This window comes from Tamandua tetradactyla, chromosome 6 (assembly GCF_023851605.1).
Source record: "Tamandua tetradactyla isolate mTamTet1 chromosome 6, mTamTet1.pri, whole genome shotgun sequence".
NCBI classification, from domain to species: Eukaryota; Metazoa; Chordata; class Mammalia; order Pilosa; family Myrmecophagidae; genus Tamandua; species Tamandua tetradactyla.
In genome coordinates this window covers 53,910,173-53,931,608 of record NC_135332.1, presented here as the reverse complement: position 1 = coordinate 53,931,608, position 21,436 = coordinate 53,910,173, and the positions used below count along the sequence as shown (strand labels likewise).

The window sequence follows — 21,436 nt, the reverse complement described above, 5'->3', positions numbered from 1 at the left end:
TATAATACATTAAATGACTAAAGCAAGCCACAGAATGTATACAAGTATGAGTTCTTTTTATTTTAAGAAACAAATGAAATGTCTTTGTGTGTGTTTATATGAGCAGTGAGAAGGGTAGTAGAATGGCTGTCAGTTAATACAGGGGATAGTAATGGAGGGACCCTATGAGGGATTAACCTTTTCTTTATACATTTTAAATTTCTTTCAGTTGCTACAATAAGAACATTGTGCATTTATATAATAAAAATATGATATAACAAGTTAAAAAGAAAAAAAAAGGAATTTACATGATTAAGAAATGTTAATAATATTATTTTCAGCACCCAGTCTACTACTGTGATTCATCTCAGTACCATTGAGTTGAGTAATGATTTATAAAATCTTTCTCTAGATCCTGAAAAATCTTAAGAATTGAAGAGATCAGGTATTTCTGAAGGCAGAACTGTGGAGCAGTGTTGACACGAAGGAGATTAAAAGCCCCAACACCCATACAATCAGAATGAGTTTTCCGTCACTGGGTTTTGAAGCCTCGCCCTTAAATATAAATGAAGAGCCAAGAATCACCAGATGTTTGAGGACAGCCTCTTATATAAAAGGCAGAGACCCAAACCAACCAACCAACCAACAGAAAGGTGAACCTGAGGAAACAGAGACAATGCAAGAAGCTCAAGAAACTCTAAGATCAATTTGTATTTATTGTCTTTAGAGAGTTAAAAGAAGATACCACAGCCATGAAACATATGTTCACATCCATGAACCCTTAGGAAAGAGTTCATGTAAATTGAAAAAAAGGCAAGTAGAATTAAAAATGGAATCAAAGAATTGGAAAGACAAATTGAAGACATTTCCCAGAAAGTAGAACAAAAAGATAAATGGAAACAGAAAAGTCAAGAAAGCATCAACTCAGAAGGCCTAACAACAGACTTCTTAAAAACTGTAAAAAGAAACAATAGAGAAAAAAAAAAAAAGTAAGTTATATATAATAAGAAAATTTCCCAGACCTGAAGACAAGTTTCCAGAGTTTATAGAATGTAAGAGCTCACCCAACGTTCAGTGTCATGGACTGAAAAAGAGGCACACTAAGCTCATCACGGTGAAACAAACAAACACAAACTCACACAGAGGGGAAAAGGGATGACCCTGAAAGCTTTCAGAAAGAAAAAGCATGTCATACAAACAGGATCAGAAATCTTAATGTAGTTAATTAGACTTAAAAAAGCAATACTGGAAACAATGCCTTCAGAAATTTCAAAATTATTTCCAACCTAGAATTCTATACCTAGCTAAGTAATAATGAACAATATGGAATTATTCATTATTCCATAGAATAAAGATTTTTTAGACATTGATGGCATAAAAAATTTACCTCCTGTTCCGTCTCAGGAAGTTACTAAAGGATGTGGTCCACCATGATGAGGGAAAGAACTTAGAGAGTTGAAGGCACTAAATCCAAGAAATAGGTGATCCAATAAAGATTATTCCAGAATAATGGTGATAGGAAGCACACTTTGGGGCTTCCATGTGAACAATATTTATACAGTCACAGTATTGTTGATACAGAAATAGCTAAATCAGTAAGAAGAGGGAGGGAAATATATCTACAGAGGAAAATCAATAATTTCTACAATGGAAAAACAAAAAAATGGCAGTCTATAGCATGCTACTTCGACATGTATGGGTAAATATAAGAAGAGCTAAAAGAGTTGGAAATGTTATAGCAGTCATCACTACCTGAATTTGTTTTTCTGCCTTTACCACTCATTCATTCATTTAACAAATACTTATTGAGAGTCCACTATGTGCCAGGTACCAATCTAGACCCTGGGGTAAGGCAATGAATAAAACAAAACTCCTACCCTTATGGAACTTACATGTTAGTGAGCAGAAATAGGCCACAGACAATAAATTAAACAAGTACAATAGATGGTGTCAAGTACTATGAAGAAAAACAAAACAAGTAATGAGGATAGAGAGTGCTGGGATGGTGATGGCTGAACTTTTAAAAGACGTTCAGGCAGGCAAGGCCTTCCTGACAAAGTGACATCTGAACAAAGGCCTGAAAAAATGATAAGTGATTTGCACCAGAAGCTGGAGTGGAGGTGGGAGAAGTAGAAAGATTCTGGATATATTCTGAAGATAGAGCCAACAAGGTTTGCTGATGGATTGGATGTGGGTGAATGCCAAGGTTTTTAGACAGAGCAACTGGTGTGTGAGATTCACGTCCACTGTTATATCCCCAGATCCTGGCATACAATAGAACCTGAATAAATATAGTTGAATAAATGAATGTTTGACAGATGAATGGAACCAGGAGTGGGGAGGGAGGGAGGGACATGAGATTACTGTTTTTGTTATTAAAGACATCCTGTATTGCTAAACCAAAATTAAACAAAAAAGTAAACTTTACTCAGAAAATTATACAACAATGTCAGCTTTACAATACAATGAATTTTAGATCCCTCAGAAAAAAAAAACAAAAAAGAGCACAAGAAGAGTCTAACAACTTCCTTTGCTCTGTTTAGACATATATCTATGACAGAATATGATATACTTAAATTTGGTTGGTTTTGAAATAAAATTACTTTACAAGGTATTTTAAAACAGGTAGTATAGTCTTGAATAAAGTGACAGAATCTAAATCCAGGCAGAGAAATCTTGAGACTCTTTGAATCATATATGCCTCTGTTTTTCAAACTGGGACTGTCACCCTCTCCTGTACACTTCAACTCACTAGTGGATAGAGAAGACTAAAAAATTTCCGCAAAGCACTTTGTATTCCTTGGAGAATGGATATTATCATCATACATTATGTTATTATCTTGTTGAATATGCATGATTTCCAGTATTACATAAAGTATATCTAGACATACTTTTCCATCTCATTCCATCATTTGGAGTCAAGCTGAGAGAAATGTAGGCTGTTGTTATTTCAAAAGTCAAATATTCAGAGGCAAAACATAAGCTCCAAATAACAGATATGCTTTTAAAACAATAAATCATTGATGTACTTACTGGAACTTCAACCTTCTCACCTGTTCTAATAACTAAAGTCAGTCACTTACTGCTTCAACAATGGAAAACATTAGCTATACATTTAAATTTTAAGAGTAAGTTATAAATATTAAGAATATTAGTTCTTTCTAATAAATTGATGGCAAAGTCTATATCCAGTTGAATATACTGTTTAAAAATATACCTCCAAAAGGAAAAAATGAGTTTACATTTGAAACATGTGAAATAAATATTTAAATTTCATATTATCCAAAGTAAACAGAACTAGTTTTATTTTCAATGGAATTTCACTTTTGGTATCTATCATATTTTGAAACAAAGGGAAATATGGAAATAAAAGACTTTCTAATTACAGGTGGGTTTTTATTTTGCCTTTTTCTAGCAAAATTATAGCAGCAGTGATAGTCAATGTTTTTCAGATTTTCCTATCCTTTGAAGTACCCCAAATTTTATGCCCATACTACCAGCCCTTAAATAAGCCAGGACTGAATTGAAAAGGCAGCCTGAAACTAGAAAATCAGTAAGAAAGGAGAGGGAAACAAAAGGAAAAAAGAATGGAAAAGGGTCATAGGAAAACTAGGAAGGAGTCTCAAAGGAGATATTTCAGTCAATAATTACGCAATTCTGTGAAAACTTAATTCACATGAAGGGTCCAGTATGTGCAATTTAAACAAAATTCCAGGACATGATTATCTGCATATTATTACAAAAGATTTAAGATTATTACTAAATAAATGATAGGAACATATTATATCCATTGAATAAAATGAGAATCCACAAATCCACAAATATTGAAATATTTAGGGGGTAAAAGGGGCATCATGTCTGTAACTTTCAAGTAGTTCAGAAAAAAATCTGTGAAAAAGTATAAATGTGGTAAAATGTTAAAATTTGAGGACTCTGGATAAAGGTCAATGAGAATTCTTTGTACTACTGCAGCTTTTCTGAGGTCCGAAATATGTAAAATTTAAAAGAAAAAAGATTATTATTAATAATTCAGCTACCATTTACAGATTACCTACTATTAGCCAGCACATTACTAGGCATTTTACTCACAATATCCTTCATCTTTACAAGAAACTGGCAAAGTAGGTATTATCATCAATCATGTTTTTAAACAGATAAGAAAATGAAGTCTCCAAGAGGTAAATTACCTATGAGCAGAGAGCTAATAAGTAGCACAAGCAGGTTTCAAACCAAAGCACACTCCAAAGCTTGTATTCTTTTTACAGGGTGGTAAATATTAGTGGTTTAGACAGAACTCTGGTTCAAGAGTTCTGGCAAGCTTGGATTTAAGGATTTAAATCCTCAACACTATTCATTAGTTGTGTGACCCTGGGCAAATTACTTATCGTAATTGCTTTTCTTTGGAGATAGGAATAATGGTTGGTACCTCTGATGTTAGGTTCTGGTGCCAACTTGGCCAGGTGATGGTGCCCAGTTGTCTGGTCAGGCAAGCACTGGCCTAACTTACTGCACGGATATTTCTTGGTTGGTTGATAAACCAGAAAGCTGGTTTATTAAATCATCAGTCAGTTGATTGCAGCTGTGACTGATTACACCTAGGATCAACTAAGGGCATGTTCCCCCACAAATGAGATATTCCAATCAGTTGGATTTGATCCAATCAGTTGAAGATTTTTAACGGAAAAGAGAGAATTTTCAGTGTTTCTTCAGCTAGTAAGCCTCTTCTGTGGAGTTTATTGAGACCCTTCATTGGAGTTGCTAGCTCACAGCCAGCCCTATGGATTTTGGGCTCTTGCATTCCCACAGTTGCATGAGACACCTTTATAAATCTCATATTTACAGATATCTCCTGTTGGTTCTGTTACTCTAGAGAACCCTGCCAAAAACAGTTATCTATCTACTGGGTTGCTGAGAACATTAAACAATGCACGTAAAGCACTTCAGCACAGTACTATGGTTAGAGCACGAATGTTCGTTGTTTCCTAAACGGCCTCTATATACTTTACTCTACCTTCCCTGAAAATGAATGCATTACACATTACTTAATTTTAAAGGGTAGAGATCATACCTAGTGAACTGATTTTCTTACCGCCATAAAATAGGTATTTAAAATTCATCAAACCTAGAGAATAACCTTTCAGACCAACAAATAACATGTCCTTTACTTCAAGTAAGAAAATAAAGTATTTCAACATTATTACAGACAGTATTAAATATTACTTCAGTGGATTTTTCTATAGCTGCTGTAAAAAAAACCAAGTCTATATAAATGGAATGAGTAAGAAATTCATCAAATCACAGGTTAAGACTGTTTTTCCATAAAAAACGAAAATAAAAAGATTGAGGCTAAAAATATAAGTATGACAACTGGAAAAATTACCCTAGGTAAAACAGCCCAATTCAAGTAATTTGGGGAATATAAAAACATTACCATCTAGTGAAATTCTCATCTTTAAGGAGGGTGAATTACCTTTAATTGAATTCAAAGGATTAAATTGATATTCATTAAATTTATAAAAGAAAACAGAAATAAAACAATAAAGCAAAACAAAAATTGTTCCTACCTTATTGTCTCCTCTATCAGACGATCTGAGCTATAAATAAAAAAAAAAATTGAATTCTGGAATTATTATAGGCACATATAAAACTTGCATTTAATTCTTCTAAATTTATAGATAGAAAAATGATTAACTTTTCCAGAAATTATGTACACAGAATACAAAGAATTTCAAAAGCATCTGGAGAAAACTCTGACTCTGAAATAAATTTATTCAGATATAAAATTTTGTCTTATTTTTGTTAGCTTAAATCTTTTTTTCACAAAGATTTATGATGACAGACCAGTTTTAATGGCGGCATACAGAAATGAAACTAATCTAGTTAGCTCACAGTTGTCACCATCTATTCAAAATGAAAAAATTATAACTAGCTTGTTAAGACAGGACAGAAAATACAGTTCTATATAAGTAGTAATTATTTATACCTTAGAGTTCCTTCCTACAGTTAAACTGATTTCTGCTTACAGCACTTCAGAATTCAAGACTCTGAACAAAGACGTCAAATGCACCTTTGATCAGTAAAACGTTTTCCTTTATGCATCACATATTGGAAAAAAACAAACAAAATACCACCTTACGTGGAATTTATAGGTAGCTAAGTTTGGTAAGGGCATGTAGGAAAACAAACTCCAAGATATCTATATATCTGTTTGTCACAATGCCAGGTACACAGCAGGTACTCAAATAAATACTTACATGTTTTTTTCTACCTACTACTTTCCAAAGGAATTTCTAAGTTCATTTTATTAACTACTAAATTGAAGTTTCACTATGAAGTAGTGGACCAGGGAATCTAAGTTACTGGAGGAACTATGTAACAGAGATAAGCTTTAAAAATGTCTTAAATTTTAAATTAAAATATCTTATATAAATCCTGAGATTAAGAATTTCAAAAACTTTCAAAGACAAGCAGAGTTAAGAGTTAGACTATGTGGGCTATATGACAATGTTAAGGAAGTTACTCCATGCTCAGTTTCCTAATCTATCAAGTGGTGTTAATAATAATAATACCTGCTTGTTAAAAGGATTAAAGGGGTTTACATATTCAGTGATCTGGACATACTTGGCATGTAGTAAATGGTAAGTAACCTTGCTATTATTATAGTAGTTTTTCAATAATTACAGACTGGTTCCAAACTTGAACATAAAGTTGATGTAAATTTCCAGCTAAACCCACTGTTCTGGTGAAATTTATAAAGTATGCACATACTCGTTAACAAATATGTATGGAAGTGCTCATGGAGGGTAGTGGGTCAGGCAGAGGCTACAAAAAAAGGCACTAATCTCAACAGATCTTGCAATGGAGAGAGATAACACATATACTAACAGGCGTCTTAGTAAAGTGGTTACAAGATCACAAAAACTAGTGGTTAATTATACCTGGGTTAATACTTCCTTGTTCAACACAATGGTTTGGTTGGCTATACTCATAAGGGCATACATAGTTCATTAGAGTATAAAAGTAAGATATTTAGAATTCCAGACATTATAATATGAATATAAATTATTCTATTGCCAAGCTCAACAAACTAGCTTTGTATTAATAGTCTTAATGAAGATAAAATCACCAACTAAATAAACTACTAAATTGAGTGCAAAAGAGTAGGTAATCTACTAATTTTTAAAAAACAGTCACAGCTAATATCTGTTGGGAGCTTATTATGAGCCAGGTACTATTCTAAATGCCTTACTTGTTTTAACTTCACCCTCACAAGTCTATGAGATTGATTCTACCATTATCTTATTTACAGATAAGGAAATCGAGGCCTAGACAATGAATAAGGGTCATAGGGTTAGTGGCATAACTAGGATTCAAACTCCAGCAATGTGACTTCAGAGATTTGCTTCTTACTGTGCCTTCCTCTATTTTCTTTCTCCACCATCAGTCTTGGTTTTTCCTTGCCACTTCTAGACATGCTCTAGCAAAAACCTATACTCTGAGGTTCCATTCCATCTCCCTACTTTTCTCTTTCCCTCTGATTTGGTGATCTGCAAGTCACTGGAGGAGCTAATTCAAAGTCTACCTCTTCACAATCTTCCTCTTCACTCAAAATGTCATCACTCTAGAAATTTAAATAGCTATAAAGGACTGACTACTCATACTCTAGACCCATAGTTTCATGACCACTTTCACTCTAAAGAATGAACACATGAATGATTATACAATTTCTTTAGTCTTTCTCCAATTTGGTAACTTCTCACTTTATCCACAGTCATCATTCAATTTTCATTTTAATAACAAGGTAAAGGACTCTCCAAAACGTTCTTGAAAATAAACTTGGTTCTCCTAGTTTCCAAAAATATAAAATGGAATTCAATAATATATAAAAAGAATTATAGACCACTGCTAAATGGAGTTTATACAGGGATGCAAGGCTGGCTCAATATTCGAAAATCATTCAATGCAATCCATCATATTAACAGGCTAAAAAAAACACTACATGATCCTATCAATTGATGCAAAAACAAAACAAAACAAAACCCACCACCACCACCAATAAATAAAACATTTGATATAATTACATCCATCCATAAGAAAAATTCTCAGAAAAATAAAAAAGCAGAGAACTTCCTCAACTTGATAAACAGCATCTACAAAACATGTACAGCTAACATACTTGATGGTGAAAGACTGAATGTTCCCCCACCTAAGATAAGGAACAAGGCAAGGATGCCTGCTCTCACATCTTATTCAACATAGTGCTGGAAGCCAATGGAGTAAAATTGGAAAAGGCAATAAAAGGGATTAGATTGGAATGGAAGAACCAAAACTGCCCTTTATTTGTAGATGACAAGGTTGTTTATACAGAAAATCCCAAGCAACCTACAAAAATCAATTGTATTTCTTTATACTAGCAACGAACATGCGAATACCAAAATTAAAAAAACAGAATCATTTAAAAAGACCTGAAATACTTAGATGTAAATCTAACAAAATGTGTACAGGACTTGAAGGCTAAAAATTATAAAAGCTGATGAAAGAAATCAAAGATCTAAATAATTGGAGAGACATACCATGTTCATGGACTGAAAGACCTGATATACAAAAATATCATTTCTTCCCAAACTGATAAACAGGTTTAATGCAATTCCTAGACATACATAAATTATATTCTAAAATTGATATGGAAGGCCAAATGAATTAGGATGGCTAAAACAATTCTGAAAGAACAAATGAAAGGAATCAGGACACCTAATTTCATTACTTATTATATAGTTTCAGTTATCAAGACTGCAGTTATTGGCAGAGGGATAGACACATAGATCAATGGAACAGAATAGAGACCCCACAAATAGAGACACACAAATATGTTCACATAAAATTTACCATTTTAAGGAGTACAATTCAATACTCTGTACTCATTAAGCAGTCTCAACTGATTTGCAACAAATGTACAAAAGCATTCCAATGGAAGAAGGATAAATTTTTGAACAAATGGTGCTGGAGCAAATCAAAATTTTTAACATAGATTAAAAAGTGAACTAAGTCTCACATCTTATTAAAAAAATGAACTCAAGTACATTTTCTTATTTAAATGACAGCTTTGGTACTTTAAAATTAGCTCCTACTTTTGAAAGCTTTAGGTGTGCTATATTAAAAAAAAAAAAAACCTGCTATTTTATCCCCACTGAAGAGTTTCCTACCTAAGGTTTTAGTAGTGGTGATAAACCAGGGAACCGTGGTGCTGACCAAATGGTACCCAGTAGGTGGGAATAAAACAACTCAAGATTTAAGTTGAATGAAACAGATTGAATGTTCCCATGTGCTAATGTTGCACCCTTGTGTAAAATCTCTAGAAATGGAAAACATATTGTTGTATGTTGACATGCTTCTTTGGTCAAAAATCTTTGTTAAATACAAAGGTTCATAATTTATATTTAAAGTAAAAGCATTTAAAACGAGCTTACCTGACAGCATTGTTTTTCTATTGATAACTAGAATTTATGTTCACATTTAAGTGTAAAACCTAGTATAGTGTGCAGTCAGTAAATATTTCATTCTTCTAATCCCTTCCTGCCTATCTTTGTGACCTCACTGATTCAACCTGTGGACCAGAGTATTGATGAAATGTTATTGCAGAAGAGATTTTGAGAAAATTAGCATATCGTGTAGCTATCACACAAATTGATTTTCCTTGTAAAGTAAAAAATGCAGTTTTTGTTATTGCTTGTGCCTCAGTTGTTTAAGTGAATATTAAAGGGCTTGGAGAAAAAAAAATGAACTCAAAATAGATGATGGAGTTAAATGTAAAACTATAAAACTTTTAGAAAAAAAATCAGAGAAAGACTGGGATCTAGGACTAAGCACAGGATAGTTCTTAGACTCGATGCCAAAACCATGATCTGAAAAAGGAAAAATTGATAAACTGGACTTCATCAAAATAAAAAACTTTTACTCTGTGAAAGCCTGTTCAGAGGATGAAAAGACAGGCTAGTGACTGGAAGAAAATGTTTGCAAACCACATCCCTAACATAGGACGAGGATCTGAAATTTAGGAAGAACTCTCAGAACCCAACAGTAACAGCAACAAACAAACAAACAAAACAAAACAAAAAAAAAATTGAAAGCAGACAGAAGACATAAAGAGACATTTCAACGAGAAAGGATATACAGATGGCAAATAAGAAATGTAATATGGTCTTTAACATGTGAATGGGCTAAACTGTGGTAGGGCTACACCATGGACTGCTACTACTCAGCAGTACAAAGGAATGGATTCTTGATATGTCCAACAACCTGGATGAAACTTCAGAGAATCATGCTGACTAAAAAGTGCCAACACCAAAAGATTACAACTGTATAATTCCATGAATATAATCTTGAAATGACAAAATGACTCAGGCATAATTCACATGTTAAAGAACAACTTCAATGAAGCTTATTACTGCAAAGGAGAAGCTAAGCTTCAAAGAAGTAAGCCTGAAGACTGAGGGCTCAGTCTATTGAATTGGTTATCCCCACTGTATTGCCCTTCATCTCCTTGAGCATTTTTAAGATCTTTTTTTAAAAAAAAGGCTTTGTTCAGTATGTCTACATTCTCCTGGTCTTTGCTGATATTTTTAGATTTTTATCCTTTTCTTTTGTATGCAACATCATTTCCTGTTTCTTTATCCTGTATTCTTTTACTGCACACTGTACATCTTAATATTTTAACATTAACATTGTGATACATTTCCTTCCAGTCTGTGTAGACCAAAGAATGTTTTACTTGTTTTTCTCATCGTTTATTCAGCACAGAAATTTGTTTTAGAATCACCTGGGGATAGACTTAGAATTCTACACAGTACAAGGAGAGGAAAATAAAAGCTAAATTATTATCAGTGAGATCTTAAAACATCACTTCCTCCTCACATATCCTCAAATTCCTTAACTATAAAATGAAGAGGATGAAAAGTATCTCTTTACCTCTTTGTCCCTCTCAGTCCCGACTGGCAGTGGTTCTCTTTATACAGATACCATAACACTCTCGTTGGCTTTCTATGCAGTAGCCTTGATCATGCCCATCAGACATAAGGAGTTTCCACAAATCCTTCCTGGATAACTCTATGTCTGATCCTGGCTTTCTCTGAAATGGCTGACTGGTTCCATATTTGGCCAAATTCTCACATGGGGCACTATTCTCTGGGGTCTCCCCCTTTCCTGGAAACCCAGAATTTTCCAGAACTTCAATTTCTGGTTTCTTTGTATCCGAGAGTTCAGTTCTCAGTTTTCCTCTTTCCTATCACATTTCACTATAAGCTGTGAGGAGAAACCAGGCTGCACTTTGCACATTTAATTTGGAAATCTCTTCTGCTAAATATTCAAGTTCATGGCTTTTAAAATCTGCCTTCCAGTCAAAGCCACTATAACATCTCAGTGGCTGAGAGGTTTCAACGGTGTCAGGAGATTATCTTGGAAGTTATTCTTATGCATTGCACAGATAACCTTTCTTAGTTTATGGTGTGTAGGACTGGCTAGAGGGAAGTACCTGAAACTGTAGAACTGTGTTCCAATAGTTTGGATTATTGAAGAAGAATTGGATTATTGAAGAAGACTGTATTACTACTATATAGCTTTTACAACATGACTGTGTGATTGTGAAAACCTTGTGTCTGATGCTCCTTTTATCCAGCGTATGGACAGAAGAGTAAAAAAAAAAAAAGGATTAAAAAGTAAATAAATAGGGCGGGCCGCGGTGGCTCAGCGGGCAAAGTGCTTGCCTGCTATGCCGGAGGACCTCGGTTCGATTCCCGGCCCCAGCCCATGTAACAAAAACGGAGAAACAGAATACAATAAAAACAAGAAAATGTTTAAAAATGTTTCCCTTTCTTCCTTCCTTCCTTCCTTCTATCCTTCCTTCCTTCTCTCTGTCTTTCCTTTAAAAAAAAAAAAAAAAAAAAAAAAAAAAAAAAAAAAAAGTAAATAAATAATAGGGGGAGATAAAGATACAGAACATTTCCATCACCACAAGGAACCTTCTTGTTGCCCTTTTATTTTGATAAATGATAAAAACAGGGTAGATTGAAATACTGTGGGTCACTGAGAGGGAAGGGGTAAGATGTATGGGATGTATGCATTTCTTTTTTAATTATTATTTCTTTTTCTGGAGTGATGCAAATGTTCTAAAATGGTCATGGTGACTACACAACTATGTGATGATATTGTAAGCCACTGATTGTATAATATGGTTGGACTGTACATGTGTGGATAATTCTCAATAAAAATATTACACAAAACAAAACAAAAAAGAACTAAGGGATATCAGGAAAACTGTTATGAGCAATATGAGAATCTTAGTTGAGAGACAGAATTTAAAAAAGGAACCAAACAGAACTACTAGAGTTGAAGACCACAATAACAGAAAATAAAAATTCCCGGAAGGGTTTCTAGAGCAGACTGGTGCTCACAGAAGAAATAACCAGTAAACTCAAAGATAAGTTTACTGTCTTTGAAGTGAGTCAGGCTGAGGAACAGAAAGAAAAAATAAATATTAAAAGTGAAAGGAACTGAAGACACCTCTGGGACACAATCAAGTACATAACATACATATTATGGGAGTCCCAGAAGGAGAAGAAAGAAAGGGGCAGAAGGAGTATTCAAAGAAATAATGAAAGAGAAAATCCAAAACTCAGCAAAAGATGTGATCATGCACATCCAAAATCCAGAGAATGACAAAAAGGGTAAGCATGAAGAAAAATATACCCCATCATGCACTGACCATACCTACCAAACACAAAGGACAAAGAGAGATTTGAAAGCTGCAAGAGAAAAAAGCAATGTGTTACATACAAGGGTGTTCCTATTACACTGAGTACATGGAGGCAAGAACGCAGTAGGTTAAAATATTTAAAGGGGTGAAGAAAACAACTGCCAGTCAGTTTATATCTGGTGACACTTTCAAAAAATTAGGGAGAAATTAAGATATTCTCAAACAAAAACTGAGGGAGTTCACCACCATCAGACCTGCCCTAAGAGCAATGTAAAGAGTTCTACTGATTGAAAGGAAAGGAAACTAGAAAGTGGTTCAAAGTGGCATGAAGATAAAAAGACTTGTGGTAAAGGTAACCATTTTGATAATTATAAATGCCAGTATTGTATTGTATTGTTTGGTATGAGTGCTAAAATGCAAATGCATAAAAGTAATGATAAATCTCTTTTTGGACATAACAATGTAAAAAGATATAAATGGTAACAAGTACAGAAAAAAAATGGTAGGGGGACAGAGGGGTGTAGGAAAAGTATAAGTGCCTGCTAGTGAATTTAAGTTGGTACAAAACCAAATATGATTGCTATATATTTAAGATGCTAAATGTTAACCCTATGATAACCACAAAGAAAATAGATGGAAAATAAATTCACACAGAAATGAGAAGGTACTCAATATGATACAACACTAAATAAATAATTAAATAATAAAAAAAGACATCAGTGGAAGTGAGGGATAAAAACGGTATAAGACTCATAAAGGCTAAACAGCTAAATAGCAAAATGGTAGAAGAGAGTCCTATATTTATCAGTACTGACTTTAAATGTCAAGGATTAAACTCTCTAGTCAAAAGGCAGAGATCTGCAGAATGGACAAAAAAACCATGACCCAACTATATACTGTCCACAAGAGACTAACCTTAAATTCAAAGACACAAGTAGTTTTAAGTGGACAGGATGGGAAAAAATATAGCATGCAAGTAGTAACAATGAGAGCTGAGGTAGTTAGACTAATACCAGATAAAATAGACTCTAAGTCAAATACAATTACAAGGGTCAAAGATGGTCAATACATATTGATAAAAGGGACAATTTAACAGGAAGATGTAACATTTATACATATATATGCACCTAACAGTAAAATTCCAAAATATATAACGCAAATACTGACAGATTTGATGGCAAAGACTGATGGTTTACAATAATAGTAGGAGACTGCTCTAGTTTGTAAGCTGCCGGAATATGATATACCAGAAACAGAATGGCTTTTGTGTTAGTTAGATTCAGTTGTCAACTTGGCCAGGTGAGCAGAGCTAGTTTTGTTGCTGAGGACATAAGCCAATGGTACGTGAACCTCATCTGTTGCTAATTACATCTGCAGTCGGCTAGGAGGCGTGTCTGCTGCAACGAGTGACTTTTGACTTAATTGGCTGGTGCTTAAATGAGAGAGTGCAATGTAGCACAGCCTAAGCAGCTCGGCATACCTCATCTCAGCACTTGCAGCTCAGCCCAGGCCTTTGGAGATGCAGAAAGAAGTTACCCCGGGGAAGGTTGTTGGAACCCAGGGGCCTGGAGAGAAGACCAGCAGAGACCATCCTGTGCCTTCCACGTAATAAAGAGCCTCAGTGGAAAGTTAGCTGCCTTTCCTCTGAAGAATTAACAAAATAAATCCCCTTTTATTAAAAGCCAATCCGTCTCTGGTGTGGTGCATTCCGGCAGCTAGCAAACTAGAACACATTTGGTACCGGAGAGTGGGGTGCTGCTGCAATTTGCAAATACCAGATCTGTTGGAATGGTGTTTGGGATGGCTAAGGGGAAAACTTTGGAGGAACTGTGAAGACAGTGATGAAGAAGTCCTGGAGTGCGTGAAGAGACTGTTGGTGTAAATGGAACCACTGACAATCTTGACAAAGGACACAAAAGGGAGAGATTGGAGTTTGCAGAGTGAGAACCATGGAAGCTGGGGTCTGAAGCCAAGAAACCTCGGCCAGGAGAGTGAACCCACTCGTATACATGGAGAGGGTGAGTTTACCCTGAAGGGTGAGGATGAGCCTCTCATCTTGTTGCAGTGGAAGAGTTGTGTAGCCTCAGGCCTTGGAGAAGGCAGAGCACGCTCCTTGGGGGACTGGGAGAGCCTGGCTGCCACCACATGGAGGGGTTGAGCGTGTGCCCCAGAAATGGCAGAGAGCCCAGGGGTGGCCCTGATGCCTGGAGAGAGTGGAGCCGAGAGGCGGTCTCCTCGATGTTCCCCGACGTTGATTTGGAAAGAGGCGGGACACTGCATAGGCATTTAGAAAGGGTGGGACTGCCACTTTCCAAAGCCCTGAGGATAAATGATGTTCAGACTTTGAAATTTAATGGACTTTGCCCTGGAGGTTTTCGAAACTGTATGGGTCCGGTGACCCCTGTGTTCCTTCCTCCCTATGGAAATGTGTATATGTATCCTATGAATGTTCCTCCTTTGTATGTTGGCAGCAAATAACTTGTTATGAGTTTTCAAAGGTCCAGAGCAAATGGAGAGAATTTTGCCTTAGGACAGACCATGCCTGTAACTGACTTGATGAGATTTTATACTGTCTTTAATTTAGTACTTCATTGTATTGCTACTGAAAGGTTTAAGGCTTCTGATATTGTTATGAAATTAATGTATTTTGTATATGGAAAAAACCTGTCTTTTTTAGGGGCCAGAGGGTGGAATGTGCTGGTTTGAAAGGAAGCATGCCCCTAAGAAAAGCCATGTTTTAATATAAATCCCATTTCATAAAGGTAGAATAATCCCTATTCAATACTGTATATTTGAAACTGTAATGAGATCATCTCCCTGATTGATGTGATTTAGTCAAGAGTGGTTGTTAAGCTGGATTAGGTGACGACATGTCTCCACCCATTTGAGTGGGTCTTGATTAGTTTCTGAAGTCCTATAAAACAGGAAACATTTTGGAAAGAGAGACTGAAAGAGAGCAGAGACTGCTGCAGCACCACAGAGCAGAGTCCACCAGCCAGTGACCTTTGGAGATGAAGAAGGAAAACGCCTCCCTGGGAGATTCATGAAACCAGAAGCCAGGAGAGTAAGCTAGCAGATAATGCCGTATTCGCCATGGGTCCTTCCAGCTGGGAGAGAAGCCCTGACTGTGTTTGCCATGCGTCTTCTCACTTGAGAGAGAAACCCTGAACTTCATCGGCCTTCTTGAACCAAGGTATCTTTCCCTGGATGCCTATGATTGGACATTTCTATAGACTTGTTCTAATTGGGACATTTTCTCAGCCTTAGAACTGTAAACCAGCAACTCATTAAATTCCCCCTTTTAAAAGCCATTCTGTTTCTGGTATATTGCATTCTAGCAGCTAGCAAACTAGAACAGCTTTTAAAAAGGAGAATTTATTAAGTTCCAAGTTTACTGTTCTAACGCCATAAAAATGTCCAAATTAAGGCACCAACAAAAGGTTACCTTCACTGAAGAAAGGCCAATGAAGTTCAAGGTTCCTCTCTCAGCTGGGAGGGCACATGGCGATGTCTGGTAGCTTTCTCTCCCGGCTTGTTTCATAAAGCTTTCCTGGAAGTGTTTTCTTTCTTCATCTCCAAAGGTCTGTAGCTGTGTGGCTATTGGCCCTGTTGGCTTTGTTATTTCTGTCTTTCCCATTAAACTAACCAAGAACCACCTGGAATGGGTGAAGTTACATTTCCATCTAATCAAAGGTCACACCCATAATCGGGCACGCCACATCTTGTGCAGGTAATCTAATCAAGTTTCCAAACTGCACTGCTCAAAAGGGATTACAAGAAATGTCTGTTTCCACAAGATTGAATCAGGATTAAAACATGGCTTTTCTGGCGTACATAACACTTTCAAACCAGCACACAGACTTTAATACACTGCTCTTAATAATGGACAGAACATTTAGCCAGAAGATCAATAAAGAAGTATAAGGCTTGAATGATACTCTAAACCACTAGACTTAACAGACATACATAGAACACTTCACCCAACAGAAACAGAATATGCAATATTCTCGAGTGCACAAGGGTCATTCATTCTCTATTTAGTTGGGTCACAAAATCAGTCTCAATAAATTAAAAAAACATTGAGATCATACAGTGTATCTCCAATGACAACAGAATGAAGCTAGAAATAACAGAGGGAAAAATGGGAAATTCACATATATGTGGAAATTAAACAACATATTCTTAAACAACCAATGGGTTAGAAGAAATCAGAAGTAAAATTAGGAAATACAACCGAGATAAAGGAAAATGGAAATACAACGTATCAAAATTTAGGGGATGCACAAAAAGCAGTGCTGACAGGCAAATTTATAGCTCTAAATGCCTACATTAAAAAAGAAGACCTCAAAATCAAAAGAGATCTAGCCTCAAAACTGGAAGAACTAGAAAAAGAGCAAACTAAACCAGTAAGAACTGAAGGAAGGAAATAACTAAGATTAGAAAAGATATATATATGAAATATAAAACAAACAAAAACAGAATCAACAAAACCAAAAGTTAGTCCTTTGAAAACATCAATAAATTGACAAACCTTCAGCTAGACTGACAAAGAAAAACAGAAGACACAAATATATGGAAAATCAGAAACAAAAAGGGGATATTATTACCAACCCTATAAAATTAAAAAAAAGTACCATAAGAGGATACTATGCCAACAAATTAAATAACTTAGATCAAGTGGACAAATTGTTAGAAACATACAAATATCTGAACTGACTCAAGAGAAACAGAAGATCTCAACAAATTAGTTACTAGTGAAGACATTGAATCAGTCACCAAAACCCTCCCAACAAAGGAAAACCCAGGACCAGATGGATTCACAAGGGGAATTCAACCAAAAATTCCAATAACCCAACTCCAATTCTGCTCAAACTCTTCCAAAAAACTGAAGAGTAAGGAACACTCCCTAATTTATTCTATGAGGCCAACATCACCTACATATCAAAGATAGATAAAGATACCACAAGAAAAGAAAACTAGAGACCAATATCTCTTATGAATACAAACACAAAAAATTCTCAACAAAATGCTAGCAAACTGAATCCAACATCATTTTAAAAGAATTATACACCATGATCAATTATCCTAGGTAAGGAAGTATGGTTCAGCATAAGAAAATCAATTAATGTAATATACCATATAAGTCGCATGAGGGGAAAAAACCCTTATGATCATCTCCACTGATGCAGAAGAGACATTTGACAAGATCTAGCACAACTTCTTATAAAAACACTTAGAACACTAGGAATACAAGGAAACTTCCTTCACATTATAAGGGGCATATAAGAAAAGCACACAACTAACATTCTACTTACTGGTGCAAGACATTCTACGTACTTTCCCTCTAAGATCAGGAACAAGACAAGAAGACTCACTGTCACCATTGTTATTTAACACTGCACTGGAAGTTCTTGCCAGAGCAATCAGGCAAGAAAAATAAATAAAAGGCATCCAGACTGGAAAAAGGAAGTGAAACTTCCCTTGTTTGTATATGACATGATCCTATATGTAGAAAGTCCTAAAAATCTACAAGAAAGCTACGAGAGCTAATAAATGAATTCAGTAAAATAGCAGGTACAAGAACAACACTCTAAAATCAGTAGCATTTATATATACGAGCAATGAACAGTTGGAAGAAGAAATCACAAACAGCATTCCATTCCCAACAGAATTGAAAGAATCAAATATCTAGGAATAAATCTAAGCAAAGATGTAAAGGACTTATACACAGAAAACTACAAAACATTATTAAAAGAAATCACAGAAGACCAAAATATATGGAACGACCTTCTGTGTTCATAGACTGAAATATCATTAAGATGTTGATTCTATCCAAAGCAATTTATAGATTTAATGCAACCTCAATCAAAATTCCCAAAACCTTCTCGGCAGAAATGGAAAAGCCGATCATCAAAATTATACAGAAAGGTAAGGAGCTTTGAATAGCTAATACTGCCTTGAAAAAAAAGTATGAAGTTTGATCACGCATATGTCCCAATCTTAAAACTTTTTACAAAGTGTTAGTAATCAAAACAGCATGGTACTGGCTCAAGGACAGACATATAGACCAATGGAATCAAACTGAGAGCACAGAAATCAACACTCAAATTTCTGATCAACTTATTATTTATTTATTTATTTGCATGGGCAGGCTCTGGGAATCAAACCTGGGTCTCCAGAATGGCAAGCTAGAATTCTGTCACTGAGCCACTGCTACCTGTTCTGGCCAGTTTATTTTTGACAAGGCAGCAAAGGCCACTTGTGGTGGTTAGATTCAGTTGTCAACTTGGCCAGGTGAAGATACCCAGATCTACTGCTGTGGACATGAGCCAAACATGTGTGAACCTCATCTGTTGCTGATTACACCTGCAGTCGGATAGAAGGCATGCCTGCTGCAATGAATGATATTTGATTCAACTGGCTGGTGCTTAAATGAGAGAGTTCAACATAGCACAGCCCAAGCAGCTCAGCATACCCCATTTCAGCACTCACAGCTTAGCCCACGCCTTTGGAGGTACAGAAAGAAATCACCCGGGGAAAAGTTGTTGGAACCTTGAGGCCTGGAGAGAAGGCCAGCAGAGACCATCTTGTGCCTTTCCACATAAGAAAGAACCTCAGTTGAAAGTTAGCTGCCTTTCTTCTGAAGAACTAACGAAATAAATCCCCTTTTATTAAAAGCCAGTCCATCTCTGGTGTGTTGCATTTCGGTGGCTAGCAAACTAGAATAGATTTGGTACCAGGAGTGGGGTGCTGCTGCTGTTTGCAAATACCATGCATGTTGGAATGACTTTTTAAATGGATAAAGGGAAGATTTTGGAGGAACCGTGACAAGAATGATGGAGAAGTCCTGGAGTGTTTGAAAAGACTGTTGCTGTAAACGGAACCACTGCCAATCTGGACGAAGGGGGACACAAAAGGGGAAAATTGGAGTTTGCAGAGTGAGAACCATGGGAGCTCGCATCTGAAGCCAAGAAACCCCAGTCAGGAGAGGAGACCCACCCATATACATGGAGAGGGTGAGTTTACCCTGAAGGGCAAGGATGAGTCTCCCACATTGTTGTACACCTACTAACCAAGTAATCCAGGAAGGAAAGTTAATCTGGTATAACTTGCTTTTAGCAAAGCCCTGATAGGTCCTAATGGTTGCTGCTTCCTTTACCAAGCATTCAAAATGCACTGTTCTTAAAATCCTTATAGAATATTACCTGAAATAAATGTCAAGCTCATCATTTTGAAGACTTTTTAAAAATCTCCCTATTTCTTGTTTTTGAAAATGCAATTATTTATCTATCCTCATCTTTCCTGGAGATCCTGGTTATCCCTAGATTCTTCTAGTGTTACAGCATTGATTTGATGATCTCAGGTCCCTCCATCTTCATGGGCCTTGGGGCTTCCTTCACCCATTTGGTGCATCAGAGCCTCTTGTACAATGGTTTCATCTACTCCAGGCCAGCTACACTCTTTCTCACGTCTGTACTACTCTTTTCAATCAGGCTTCGTTGCCTTGACAGAAAAACTGCAAGCCAAACAGTTCAGCAGTTTGGATTCTCTCACATTCCCCCTCTCTTAGGTCTTACTGTTCCTAGCATAACTTCTGAAGGCCCTTTGTGTTGTCCTTGGCATTTTTCACAATCTCCTGCTCACTTTGCTCTCTGTACTCTATTTCTGTTACAGCTCAGTGCCATCCCCTGATGTGGCCCTTGGTTGCATGGTCTGACCTTTCCTTTGTCTGAATCCAGGACAGCAGACCAAAGGTAAGCCCTGAGGGAAAAGTTATCCAGAGGATAACCTTCAATCATCCAGTCAAGGAGAAAAAGTAACATTCTACCTGGAAAGACCTTGAAGTCAGAGACCAAGAACAGCAGAAATGTTTATCAAACTAGTTGAGCAATGCAAAGGGGTGCACTGTGGGTGAACAGTTAGGTTAGTGGCAAAGAAAATGGAGAGAACAGGGACTGGTAGGTCAGGTGCATCAAGAGGGACATCTCTTTCTCCTAAAGCTGTGACTTCCTTAAGGGGACAGAGACCCTGGCCTCTCTGCCTTTGAATCCCTAGCACTAGGACAAAGCCTGGTACACAGTAGATTTTCAACACATTTGTGAATGAACAAATAAAAACGGCCCTGGCTCATCTTACCAACTTGGAGGGAATCCTTTAAATGAGTTAGTCCAGGCAGGGGACAGTCTTTCATCTATGTCCTCAAACAGAGGAGCTATATGGATAAACATATTATTCCTCTTCCTCATTTGGAACTATGGCCAGAGTATTGTTTTTGTTCTGAGCTGGGTTTCCCTTGTGAAGCCTCGGGTCACTGGGATGATTTTTTTTAATCATTCCTCTCAACTTTGTCTTTCTTCTTACAGCCCAGAGTTGACTTTGGATCACAGGTCACATTGCCTTCCCCAGCTATAAAAGAACCTAAGTCCAGTTACTTCTAGAACTCCTCTTCTTCCACTTTAACAGCCAATTCCTACTTTTCATCTGAAGGTGAAGGTTTTGCTTTTCCAGTCTTGCAGTGGGCTCTCCTGGATGACGTCCTGTGTCAGAGGTGAGTTCTGCTGTGGGGATTTGAAGTGAGGGAGGGTACCTATGTGACTGAAGTTATCAGAGGGCCTTTTGGGAGGAGGACCTTTTTTCTTCCATGCAAGGGTGCCATGTATAGACACATTTTGATAGGCATCTGTACGATGTTCAAAAAGAGGTGACTTG

At 36.4% G+C, this 21,436-nt stretch overlaps 1 protein-coding gene across 4 annotated transcripts in view; it reads right to left on the bottom strand.

Annotated features, from left to right (window-relative positions):
• The window catches only part of GOSR1 (golgi SNAP receptor complex member 1), a 52,280-nt gene that overhangs the window by 6,893 nt on the left and 23,951 nt on the right, over positions 1–21,436 (bottom strand). For all 4 annotated transcript variants that reach the window (XM_077165423.1, XM_077165424.1, XM_077165425.1 and 1 more), the window contains one exon: positions 5,544–5,573. In XM_077165423.1, the coding sequence (XP_077021538.1) occupies positions 5,544–5,573 (30 nt within the window). The remainder of the gene's footprint in view (positions 1–5,543; positions 5,574–21,436) is intronic.